Genomic DNA, 14048 nt, shown 5'->3' with positions numbered 1-14048 from the left:
ATCCACAGCCTTTTAAAAACCAGTGCCATGCCAGCCAGAAGTTGTGAAACCATGACAACAGATCCCAATAACTTACGGTAACTGGCTGTTACACGGTGTGTTTAACTCATTTCCAGACTCTTGTCCTGCATCATTGACTGTTGCTGTGTGTTGTACAGTGAACTAAAGCATTGCCTCCATCAGACACACACTGGCACCAGCTCTGCTATGGCAACCCCAGCGGTGTGACACACACACACACACACACAAGCAAATAACCCTGCGTCTGTGATTTAACGTCAACCACTGACTCTCGCAGCTTTCCAGTAATACGCTGAATTATGCAGCAAGTAGATGTGCGGCAGGACAAACACTGGCACTGTTTGACAGTTCATCAAAGACAAACTCAGTCAATGTTATCATCATTTTTCCTTTTGAGGAGCAGATCTTTCTTGTCTTCAATGAAGAGGCCGTATTCACGTTTTTCATTCAGCATCCAAATATGAAACTGTGCCAACCAACACCAGTCTCCACAAATGGTACTGTGATCAACTACAGTAAAACCAAAAATGATTCAGACACCAGATATCATTTTTGATATTTTTATACTAGTGTGTGCAGGACACTATAGTTCATTTATGTAAGTGAGGAGAGTAAAGTCAACTGTGGCATATTATACACAAGAAATGCTTCATACAGTGGACTAGTAAAATCTATAAAATTGTTGAAAGTGTCTGAATAAATTTTGGTTTGACTGTATATAGTATCACGTTTCTCAAACTAAAGCTGAAATGATTGTGAAGGTCATTCTCTCAGTGTGTTAATTGCAGAAGAGTAATGAGTGTGAAACATGACGCCAGCTCCCTCTGTGGGTCAGAACAGCCCCTGCATGACCGATTGCTTTTTCTTGCCCCATTAAAGGGATAGTCCACCCAAAAATGAAAATTAGCCCATGATTTACTCACCCTCAAGGCATTGGTGTATATGAATATCTTTCAGACGAACACAATCGGAGTTATATTTTTTTTAAAACATATCCAGGCTCTTCCAACGCTTTATAATGGGAGTGAATGGAGGGGCGAGATTTTGAAGCCCAAAAAAATTGATCCATCCGTCATAAAAAAATCATCCATATGGCTTCAGGGGCTTAATAAAGGCTTTCTGAAGCGACGCGATGGGTTTTTGTAAGAAAAAAAATTCATATTTAAAACTTTATTACACTCTAAAAAATGCTGGGTTGTTTTAAACCAAATTTGGGTCGAATATGGACAAACCCAACCGTTGGGTGAAACATTTTGTTTAAAAATGCAACCCAACGGCTGGGTTTATCCATATTTTACCCAAATTTGGGTTGAAACAATAATATAATATTTAAAAGCTATAATAACTAGCTTCCGGCAGACGGCCGTACGCATCGATGTGCTGAGACGATTTGACCTCTGGAGAGGAGAGAGCAAAACAAAACACAGAAGATATCAGAAGTCTACGAGAAATATTAAAGAGAAATGTCGGGGCATTTTTGGGTGAACTGTGCCTTTAAATAAACGTTCTACTTGGTGAGCTGATATTGAAGACACTGCAGGAACCAAGAACGGGCTGGTCAACCTACAAATACCATAATTAATCAATATTTTTCTTTAGACATAAGCCAAAATGTTACTTAATGTAGGTCAATATAATAATTTTGAACTTTTATCATAAACAAATAACATTTCACCATAAACAAAAGCTAAATTAGCTATAACACAAGGATTTTCACTTGATTATAAAAGTAAAAACATTTTGTTAGTCAATGTTTAATTTAGTAAACTTTAGAAGACCTTAATGTTTAATGTGATGTCTTTTTTCAAATATGCATCATATTTTCTGTTATGTGCTAAAAATTATATGCTATAAAATCCACAATAATTTCTGCAGTCAGTAAAGCTAGCCAGTTTGTATATTTTGCATATTTTAACACTGTTGAGTGTCTTTTTTTGTTTTCTATGGCGAAGATTCAATTGTTTTAACAGGTTTAAAACCATGATTTTTGACAAGACCAATATAAAAATGCACTTTAAATAAATAGCGTGTTGATTTCACTTTCTGCAGTGCATAGACGATCTGTATTGTTAGTCCAGTCCAGTTCAGGTTATTGTCAATGCACATTTACTCAGAGTTTAGCAGGACTCCTGAAATCTCAAGCTCAAGGTCTTTCTGATGTAAAGATGGTGATTCAACTCACAACTCTCTACAAAACCATCCAACACACTCCTATACACTGTTAACACAACCTCCAGTAGCTGAATCATCTGAAGAGGTTGATGTCGATGAACCACACACACACGCTCTTTCACTGTAATGTGTCCAGGGTTGCGAAATCTGTTACTCATATAATATATAATATTTAACGCCTCCTTCTTTTCCTTTGCCCCTCTTGATGAGATTCCTGTCCACACATACAAACCGAAAATATAGTCTAGAATATTTTTGCCCAGCAATGCCTCAGTCAAACACAGAACAATCCTCATGACTTTAACTCATATTCCTCATGACAGTGATGGAGGATACGGTTTAAAGCCCCTGATCTTCAGGTCAAACATCTCCTCCTCAACTCTGGCCATCAAACACACAGTCTGAGACTCATCAGCCGGTCCCTGGTGTAAAGACTGAGCCATGAGTCGCCTCCAGATCGAGGATATATGGCATACTGTATATATGGCATGGAAAAAGAATCGCAGCTACTGGGAAAGAGCGGACGGAGCCGAAGTGAATAACCTTACAAATAAAGAAAATAGATAACAACTGCATCCTGCATCACTTTTATATACAGTATACACTACTATTCAAAAGTTTGTGATGTTTTTGAAAGAAGTCTCTTCTACTCACCAAGTCTGCATTTATTTGATCAAAAAGTACAGTAAAAACAGTGAATATTATACAAATTTAAAATAACTGGTTTCTATGTGAATATACACTCACCTAAAGGATTATTAGGAACACCATACTAATACTGTGTTTGACCCCCTTTCGCCTTCAGAACTGCCTTAATTCTACGTGGCATTGATTCAACAAGGTGCTGAAAGCATTCTTTAGAAATGTTAGTCCATATTGATAGGATAGCATCTTGCAGTTGATGGAGATTTGTGGGATGCACATCCAGGGCACGAAGCTCCCGTTCCACCACATCCCAAAGATGCTCTATTGGGTTGAGATCTGGTGACTGTGGGGGCCATTTTAGTACAGTGAACTCATTGTCATGTTCAAGAAACCAATTTGAAATGATTCGAGCTTTGTGACATGGTGCATTATCCTGCTGGAAGTAGCCATCAGAGGATGTGTACATGGTGGCCACAAAGGGATGGACATGGTCAGAAACAATGCTCAGGTAGGCCGTGGCATTTAAACGATGCCCAACTGGCACTAAGGGGCCTAAAGTATGCCAATTAAACATCACCATTACACCACCACCACCAGCCTGCACAGTGGTAACAAGGCATGATGGATCCATGTTCTCATTCTGTTTATGCCAAATTCTGACTCTACCATCTGAATGTCTCAACAGAAATCGAGACTCATCAGACCAGGCGACATTTTTCCAGTCTTCAACTGTCCAATTTTGGTGAGCTCTTGCAAATTGTTGCCTCGTTTTCCTATTTGTAGTGGAGATGAGTGGTACCCGGTGGGGTCTTCTGCTGTTGTAGCCCATCCGCCTCAAGGTTGTGCGTGTTGTGGCTTCACAAATGCTTTGCTGCATACCTCGGTTGTAACGAGTGGTTATTTCAGTCAAAGTTGCTCTTCTATCAGCTTGAATCAGTCGGCCCATTCTCCTCTGACCTCTAGCATCAACAAGGCATTTTCGCCCACAGGACTGCCGCATACTGGATGTTTTTCCCTTTTCACACCATTCTTAGAAATCCCTAGAAATGGTTGTGCGTGAAAATCCCAGTAACTGAGCAGATTGTGAAATACTCAGACCGGCCCGTCTGGCACCAACAACCATGCCACGCTCAAAATTGCTTAAATCACCTTTCTTTCCCATTCTGACATTCAGTTTGGAGTTCAGGAGATTGTCTTGACCAGGACCACACCCCTAAATGCATTGAAGCAACTGCCATGTGATTGGTTGATTAGATAATTGCATTAATGAGAAATTGAACAGGTGTTCCTAATAACCCTTTAGGTGAGTGTATAGTAAAGTGTAATTTATTCCTGTGGCCAAAGCTGAATTTTCAGCATCATTACTCTCATTTGTCTTCAGTGTCACATGATCCTTCAGAAATCACTCTAATATGATGATTTGATGTCCCAGAAACATTTATGATTATTATCAATGTTGAAAACAGTTGTGCTGCTTCAGATCTTTGTGGAAACTGTGATAGTTTTTCAGGAATCTTTGATGAATAGAAAGTTAAAAAGAACAACATTTACTGTATTTAAAATAGAAATCTTTGTAACATTGTACATGTCTTTAACTGTCACTTTTAATTAATGTAATGCATGAATAAGAGTATTAATTGAACAACTTACTTTGCCCAAACTTTATTTTGAAATGATAATGTGTGCGTGCATGCATGCGTGTGTGTGTGCATGTGCATGTGTATGTGTGTGTGTGCATGTGTGTGTATGAGAACTTGCAGTTGCTGTCAGTTTACGGCTTTTGACTGTAAATAAAAGACAATTTGTTTGTTTTTTACAAATAAAACATAAATTTACCATGTAAGTTCAGTAATTATTTACTCATTTTTATTTGTTTAAAAAAAAAAAAAAAAGTTTCCTTCTATATACCAGGTATACAATATATCCAACATTGCCCTTGTTTAATAAATGACCATCAATAAAGTGTTGCCTTTTGCCTTTTGTTTCTGAGGCTGCGTGAAAATAATGAAATTGCGTGCCATCCACTGCTAAACATCCTCTTCTCCCAGGAAGACATTCATTTACACACATTTCCTCCAGATGCATGCGCAGACACACACAGGATCATGTGTCCATTCAGGATATTTATAGCCTCATTACGCCAGACAGAAAGAGCCGAGAGCGGACTGTCATCACTGGAGACCTTATTCTGGGGCTTTTCTTTCATATTGTCTTAAGTGAACAGCAGAGCCAGAAGCGAGATACGAGCCACTGCATTAGTGGAGATTTTCATTGACAATGAGCGTCTCAGATACTTGCATTGACGTGTATAAGACACGAGATCGCATGCACTGCATTGGTGGCTGCACTAATTTCTGAAAATGTGGCTATTAATAATTAATAAAAATAATAATGGATGAAGAACTGTTATTAATAACAAAAAAACACATTTTGATATGACTTGGTTGGGTAGGGTATATGGGGGGGGGGTATAATTCACAGATTCACTTTTCGATAGCACTTTTATTTAAATTTAAATTGTGTGTTTGACCATTTATTTAAATACTTAATATTCAATCCCAGAATCAAATCAGAAACCCAGTAAAAGGGATCTATTTGAAAGGGAAATGTACCGTATGACTTTTAGTGAAAATTGACTATAATATTTAGTTGTCCATATTTTTAATTGAAGATATGTCATGGTAGCAACAATTTAAATTGATTGATTTCACTTTGTTCACCTATAGATTTGAATGAAAAGTGAAGATTCACTTCAAAATGGACTCAAAGAAAAGCATAAAGCAGCAAATGATGCACACAGTTCAGGCCTGAGATTTCTGCTGGAATATTTCAGATCAAACATTGGCCATTATTTTAGGTGGAGAACTGGAATGAAGCGGCTCAATGACGATTCAAACGTTTAGAGTAAAAAAACACTTCAGTTCAGTCACTGGGCCAGCGGGACGTATAAGCATGATCTAAACATTAAAGAAGCATGTCAAGTAAAACTACAAAAAACATATCAACAGTCTATCAGTTTAAAAAGAACGGTTATAAAAGGCCTTTATATAAAATGCATTATTAAAGTATTTGCATGCATTAATTATGCACCTTTTGTTGATCTCAAAGGCCTTTATATAAAATGCATTATTAAAGTATTTGCATGCATTAATTATGCACCTTTTGTTGATCCGCACCGCATGCCAAACTGTTTGTGTCTGCATGTCCTAGACGGGCTGTCAGTGTCTGTGCATTAGTGCTGAGGATTTCCATGGGTCACTTGTGCAAGTTACATTGTCAAGCCAGTAGGCAACAAGAGACTGGCTTTTTGAGTGAGTCAGTGAATCATTCACCTTATTCACTCACTTTGAATCATTCACCTCATTCACTCACTTTGAATCATTCACCTTATTCACTCACTTTGAATCATTCACCTTATTCACTCACTTTGAATCATTCACCTTATTCACTCACTTTGAATCATTCACCTTATTCACTCACTTTGAATCATTCACCTTATTCACTCACTTTGAATCATTCACCTCATTCACTCACTTTGAATCATTCACCTTATTCACTCACTTTGAATCATTCACCTTATTCACTCACTTTGAATCATTCACCTTATTCACTCACTTTGAATCATTCACCTCATTCACTCACTTTGAATCATTCACCTCATTCACTCACTTTGAATCATTCACCTCATTCACTCACTTTGAATCATTCACCTCATTCACTCACTTTGAATCATTCACCTTATTCACTCACTTTGAATCATTCACCTTATTCACTCACTTTGAATCATTCACCTTATTCACTCACTTTGAATCATTCACCTTATTCACTCACTTTGAATCATTCACCTTATTCACTCACTTTGAATCATTCACCTTATTCACTCACTTTGAATCATTCACTCACTTTGAATCATTCACCTCATTCACTCACTTTGAATCATTCACCTCATTCACTCACTTTGAATCATTCACTCACTTTGAATCATTCACCTCATTCACTCACTTTGAATCATTCACCTCATTCACTCACTTTGAATCATTCACCTCATTCACTCACTTTGAATCATTCACTCACTTTGAATCATTCACCTTATTCACTCACTTTGAATCATTCACCTCATTCACTCACTTTGAATCATTCACCTCATTCACTCACTTTGAATCATTCACCTCATTCACTCACTTTGAATCATTCACCTCATTCACTCACTTTGAATCATTCACCTTATTCACTCACTTTGAATCATTCACCTTATTCACTCACTTTGAATCATTCACCTTATTCACTCACTTTGAATCATTCACCTTATTCACTCACTTTGAATCATTCACCTTATTCACTCACTTTGAATCATTCACCTTATTCACTCACTTTGAATCATTCACTCACTTTGAATCATTCACCTCATTCACTCACTTTGAATCATTCACCTCATTCACTCACTTTGAATCATTCACTCACTTTGAATCATTCACCTCATTCACTCACTTTGAATCATTCACCTCATTCACTCACTTTGAATCATTCACCTCATTCACTCACTTTGAATTAATCACACACACTTTTCATTAGTAGCTACTAAAACAAAGACTTCCCATCATGCACTCTTATCTTTCATGTCCCCTTGTCAGGGTGAAGATATATATATTTTTTCATTCATCAAAATCAGCACCAATACATTTGTTGAGAGCACCATTTTTACATTTAACTATTATAGTATATTGTGTAGCATTAATGTCACTATTGACTAAAAAAACATCTTTAAAGGACTTCATATAGCAGTATCATGTTACAGTGACAGCATCAGGTGGTAATATCAAGCTACATTAATATATACTGTACCTACCATGGCAATAAATGATACTTTTACGTTAAAATTTAGGCTAAAAATTCACTTTTACCACAGTACTCTTTTTGTTATCAGTATTGTGCTACAGTTTTACAAAGCATGAAACCTTTTCAAACGATAAAGCCGTCCAAATGATTCTTATCCAGACCATTTTGCTAATCCGTTTGACCAATACATGTAACAGAACTGACTCAACTGTGTGTTTCATTGACAATTCATATTAGTCTGACGCTTATGGTTTTGATGTGTTACCTCGAGTTTAAAATGAGTGGAAGTTCAAGCTAATATTGATATTGTTTATCCTGTTGTTTTTAACATCGCACAGTAAATGAACAGAAAAATGCCATCGCTTGACCCTTGACCTATGTGATCAGCATGCACCTGTCTGCATGTGTGCGACTTTATGTGCCAAACTAAACTCAACAACACAACTACTCAAAAGCCTTGAGCAAAAGGCGGAAATAAGAGATGAAAGCAAGAGAAACATCACCCTGCAGTGGTCTTCATGAAGGAAGATGAGGAACGTCTCTCTGTCTGCAGTAATGCACAGTATAAGGTATTTAGAAAAGCTAGATATGGTTTATACTTGTTTCTATTATGAACAGAACTCACACTTGCTTGCATTGACAGACATGCACACAAACATGTAAAAGAGCTTGTCTAGATAACCTCTTCAAATACTGTTTAAACTGCTTAAAGAGCTAAATAAATCGACAGAACGCCACTTAGTGGACAAAACAGAGAGCACAGCCATTCATTCTGGCCATATCAACACATATCAACACATATATCAACACATATCATCATATATCAACACATATCAACACATATCATCACATATCAAGGATGAATGATGAGCATGAAAATATCAGCAACATTTTGTACACACATTAAAATTAATTATATCACTGTAGCACAAAAGTCACAATAACTGTGTATATATACCAACTACAAAATGTAAATGCGTTTTATGTACGTCATTTTTATTATGATTCAGTACTTACAAAGTAATTACTAACCCAAACACAGTAACGTATGATCTAATATCCAATGCATTTTATATTTTAGTATAAAAATATCTCTTTTCTCTCAACAAATACAAGTTGTGATATTTGTCTTTCACTCGTGTTATGCACCTTGTTTATGTGATATTTGAGGGGTAAATGAGACTGAAATGGTGCTGTTTGTATATCAATAATCACTGTATTTCAAGGCAAGGCATAACCGGTGCTCAAGTAAACAAATGTTTACAGGGTCCCATACTTATGTCTGGGAAAATGTACAGAAACGAATTATTGGTGTTTAATGAAGGCAAGTGTCAATACTTCTATTGTTCATGATGAATTGATGTGATTGGATCAAAACCCTAACCTTCGCTCTGCAATGCTTATGCAAAGAACATAAATGATAAAAAAAATCTGACTTTTGATTTTTGATTTTTTACATTGAGCAGAATATCATAGGTTTGGAAAGACGTGAGGTGAGTAACTGATAGAATTTTTTGGGCCCTATTTTAAAAAAATTCATGTCACAAGATTATAACTGATGTAATGGAAGACTATAATATGGATAACTACTTGTTTTAAAATATGATTAAAAAAATAAGAGTATGTTGTTTGAGAAAAAATTTGAATCTTATTATTGACTTTCACTATGAAGCAAAACCAATTAAAACACAATTGAAAGTTAAATAAATAAATAGATCAGATAGTTTGTCCTTAATATGACAAGGCATGGTTAGTACATGTTGTAAAATATCATGACTTTCCTAAAACACAATGATATTCATGAACTAGATATGTAAATGTTCTGAAGAAAATGTGGGCGGGAGGATTTTTAGGTGCCAAAATTTGTACGGAAGGAAGAAGATGAATAGTGATGCGTCTCCTTGCAAGATCGACTAATTTAAAAAAAATGTGATAATTGTAAAAAAAAAAAAAATTTACCTTATATATAGTATATATCTTGTATACTTAAAACCACCCATATTATTGGTTTCTAGCCAAATAATCAAATTCAAAACCGGTAAAAAGACAAATACAAATTGTGATTGTGATCAGATTATGATTGAAATCTAGTTTTCTTTAAATTTTTTCACTTCTAGTTTCTGTTTGTATCCCTTGTTGTGGAAATGTTTTTTAAAGTATAGCAGGATCAGTTTCCTCAGCTCGGTTTGGGACTCATTTAAGATTCTTAAGAAGTTACTTTTTTTGGATGGTTTGGTTTTGTTGGTGTCGTGGCATTTGGTCATGGTCTAAAGCGCACGGTGCAAGTGCACTCAGGTCGTTTCCGGATCCACTTTTGCTAGTTTAAAGACGAGAAAAATAGTCGGTGCGCCCAGTGCATGGTCTAAAAGGGTTGTCTCTATTCTCTTAATGGGTAATGGGTGTGTTTTGGGCGTAATGTGCAATAAACCAATCAGAGTCTCATCTCCCATTCCCTTTAAAAGCCAGTTGCGCTCGCACCATGACGGATTCGCTATTTACATGACGGAATTTGCAAGCGGAAAAACTGAACGCTTCTCTAGCGAGGAAACGGATTCTACATTTTGCGTGTACACTTTGTCCCGTAGATGGTCTGCTTGCGAGCTTCAACCTCACACACGAGTAAACCATCCACGGGACAAAGTGTACGCGCGTTGTGGACCCGCCGATAGGCTCATATTACTAACGCACTCCTTAAATAACAACAAAAAAAAACTGCGCCATTGACTTTCGACCAGGCTTCAGTTGGTCAACGGCTCCGTCTATTTCAGTTCCTCAAAATAGCAATGCGCCAACAATGCGCCTGAACACACACCTGGTTTTCAGACCAGCAGCCCATAGACCACAGATGGGTGCAAATGCATTTGCTATTTAAACAATGTGGCGCAGGACGTGAAAATGATAACTGCGTCGGGCTGAAACTAGCAAAAAACACCGGGCGTATGAAAGGGCCCTATATCTTTGGGTGAACTATTCCTTGTGTCTTTGTCTTGTGCTGTGCTGTGCATGTGCTTTTGTGAAGAAAGAGTGGTGCTTATACTAATATATCAGCTGAAGCAACTAACATCAGTAGCACCTCATTGCAGTACACGAGATCCAGGGGGCGGAGTTGGATCTAGATCTAAGGGGTGGAGATGGGTAGGATTAGGGTGGGGTTAGGGATCAGGGGGTGGAGATGTGTAGGATTAGGGTGGGGTTAGTATTTCAGGGGGTGGAGATGTGTAGGATTAGGGTGGGTTTAGGGATCAGGGGGTGGAGATGGGTAGGATTAGGGTGGGGTTAGGGATCAGGGGTGGAGATGGGTAGGATTAGGGTTGGGGTTAGGGATCAGGGGGTGGAGATGTGTAGGATTAGGGTGGGGTTAGTATTTCAGGGGGTGGAGATGTGTAGGATTAGGGTGGGTTTAGGGATCAGGGGTGGAGATGGGTAGGATTAGGGTTGGGGTTAGGGATCAGGGGGTGGAGATGTGTAGGATTAGGGTGGGGTTAGTATTTCAGGGGGTGGAGATGGGTAGGATTAGGGTGGGTTTAGGGATCAGGGGGCGGAGATGGGTAGGATTAGGGGTGGGGTTAGGGATCAGGGGGCGGAGATGGGTAGGATTAGGGTGGGGTTAGGGATCAGGGGTGGAGATGGGTAGGATTAGGGTGGGGTTAGGGATCAGGGGGTGGAGATGGGTAGGATTAGGGTTGGGGTTAGGGATCAGGGGGTGGAGATGTGTAGGATTAGGGTGGGGTTAGTATTTCAGGGGGTGGAGATGGGTAGGATTAGGGGTGGGGTTAGGGATCAGGGGCGGAGATGGGTAGGATTAGGGGTGGAGTTATGGATCAGGGGGTGGAGATGGGTAGGATTAGGGGTGGGGTTAGGGATCAGGGGGTGGAGATGGGTAGGATTAGCGTGGGTTTAGGGATCAGGGGGCGGAGATGGGTAGGATTAGGGGTGGAGTTAGGGATCAGGGGGCGGAGATGGGTAGGATTAGGGTGGGTTTAGGGATCAGGGGGTGGAGATGGGTAGGATTAGGGGTGGAGTTAGGGATCAGGGGGCGGAGATGGGTAGGATTAGGGTGGGTTTAGGGATCAGGGGGTGGAGATGGGTAGGATTAGGGTGGGTTTAGGGATCAGGGGGTGAAGATGGGTAGGATTAGGGTGGGTTTAGGGATCAGGGGGTGGAGATGGGTAGGATTAGGGGTGGAGTTAGGGATCAGGGGGCGGAGATGGGTAGGATTAGGGTGGGTTTAGGGATCAGGGGGTGGAGATGGGTAGGATTAGGGTGGGTTTAGGGATCAGGGGGTGGAGATGGGTAGGATTAGGGTGGGTTTAGGGATCAGGGGTGGAGATAGGTATTATTAGGGGTGGGGTTAGGGATCAGGGGGCGGAGATGGGTAGGTTTAAGTATATGTAAGGTGGGAGGAGTTGGATCTGGATCCAACTCCTCCCCCTGGATTTCGTGTTCTGCAGTGAGGACCATCTCACTAACATGGCAAAGGGAAATTATGAATAAACTCTTCGGACTTACTTTTCTCCCGGAGAACAGCATGCAGAGCTGATGCATGGACCCTCCGTTCTTCGTCAGCTCTTTCTTCAGGGTTCTGGGTGAGGGAAGCGTCCACCCGCCCGTGTGTGTCCCTGAGCCCTCCATGCAGTGGATGGCGTTATCAGAAGTGAAGCAGGTCGTGCGCGGGTCCTGGAGAAGACTTCCCTCGCTGTGTGTGCGTCTGCGCAGGGAGTTCTGCACGCTGAGTCCACTCGGGTGCTTTTCACATGAGGAGGCTTCAACCATGCTCCTGCGTTTACTGTCACTGCGCTCCAGGTAGTTCTCGTCACTATCTTCCTCCTCCTCTTCATCATCCTCCTCTTCATCCTCATCCTCATACTCTTCATCGGTGCCGGGGGTGGAGAGGGCGTCCGCACTGAAGGAGCGATCTAATCGAAGCTCGGGGATGACAAATGATGAGGATGATGATGAAGGGGGAGCATTGGTGTCCAGCGCATCTGACACATTCTCTTCATCAACAAGCAGCTGTTTTTCTTCATCACAGTCTCGTGAGTGTGCGTGCAAGAACTCCTTCTCTTTGCCCTCATCCTCGTGGACGCTGCTCTCTGTGCTTCTGCCATCTTCTCCTTCAGTGGAGGGTGGAGGTGTTGGAGGAACCAGGTTCTCCTCCAGAGAGGTACACATGTCCTCCAGCAGCGTGAGACTCCTGGACCGAGGGCTCGCTGTGGTGAGCGAAGCGTCCGACAGGTTCCCCGGGGACTGGTCCTCCTCAGAGGTCATTCTCTGGCCCCTGAGGTCACATGGCTCATCCTGCTTGGGTTCAAGCATCTGGCAACAGAAGAACACAGTGTTGCAACACCGTTACATTTACATTTCTAACATATGCGTTATCTGCATTCTTACCATTTCTAAGAACTTTTAAAAAATGCATTTGAAAGCATTTTAACTACCCAGATGAGGCATTCATTTAAAGGGGTGGTTCAGGATTTTGGACATCGGGCCTCATTTCCAAGTTAGCCTGTGTGTTATTTATCAGTGGAGACAGTTTTCATCCAGTCGTTCCAGTTGCATAGTTCGCCGGTGCTAGGCTAGCGTGAGTCAACGGTAACTGCTAGCCTGCCATTAAAAACAGTTTTACCCACTCCACAGTTCACCAAACGCAAATAAATTATAACGCCAGACTATCAATGTAAATGTCTGTTAAGAGAATGATGTTAACCGAACAACCCCTTAACTAAATGTGAAACATTGGACACTTCATGTATTCACATTTACAGATATGCAATATCTGCATTCTTATGCACAATTCTATTCCGTTTTCCGGAATTTTGGTAACACTTTATTTTGATGGTCCCTTTTGAACATTCTGTGGCCTATAAGTCATTTTGCAACTACATGTCAACTAACTCTCAGTAGAGTATTAGTGTCTGCTTAATGTCTGCTAACTCTTTATTGTGATGCTCCTCCAACAGACACTCGACTGACTATAAGCAACTACATGTCAACTAACTCTAACCCTACCAGTCTACTAACACTCTAATGAGAGTTAGTAGACATGTAGGTGCAACGTTACTTATAGTCAACAGAATGTGTTAAAGGGACCATCAAAATAAAGTGAAACCAAAATGTGCATTTTTAATACCCAGATGATGCACTCATTTAACTGAAAAAACTAAATGTGGAACATTGGACACTTTATACACTCACATTTGAACAAAACTCTACCCTAAACCTAAAGGTTATTGTTAAAGAAAACGCATTTGATGAAACAACCTTCCTATTTTATCTTGCTTCTACAAGTCTTTGAGCTCTTTTATCGTGACTTGTGTTTCACGGGATTTACCCAAGCAAGTTCAATGATGTACCAGATAAGTGAATGAGCAAAT

General features: G+C 39.9%; 1 protein-coding gene across 1 annotated transcript in view; it reads right to left on the bottom strand.

Annotated features, from left to right (window-relative positions):
• Window positions 1-12990, bottom strand: part of LOC130089425 (regulator of G-protein signaling 3-like) — a 69833-nt gene extending 56843 nt beyond the window's left edge. Inside the window, exon 1 of the mRNA XM_056256728.1 lies at window positions 12184-12990. Coding sequence (XP_056112703.1) covers window positions 12184-12990 — 807 coding nt within the window. The remainder of the gene's footprint in view (window positions 1-12183) is intronic.
• Between the last annotated feature and the right edge of the window lie 1058 nt (window positions 12991-14048).

This window comes from Rhinichthys klamathensis, unplaced genomic scaffold, assembly GCF_029890125.1.
Source record: "Rhinichthys klamathensis goyatoka isolate OS25496 unplaced genomic scaffold, OSU_Roscu_1.1 h1tg000132l_1, whole genome shotgun sequence".
Lineage (NCBI taxonomy): Eukaryota > Metazoa > Chordata > Actinopteri > Cypriniformes > Leuciscidae > Rhinichthys > Rhinichthys klamathensis.
This window is presented reverse-complemented; position numbering and strand designations above follow the sequence as displayed.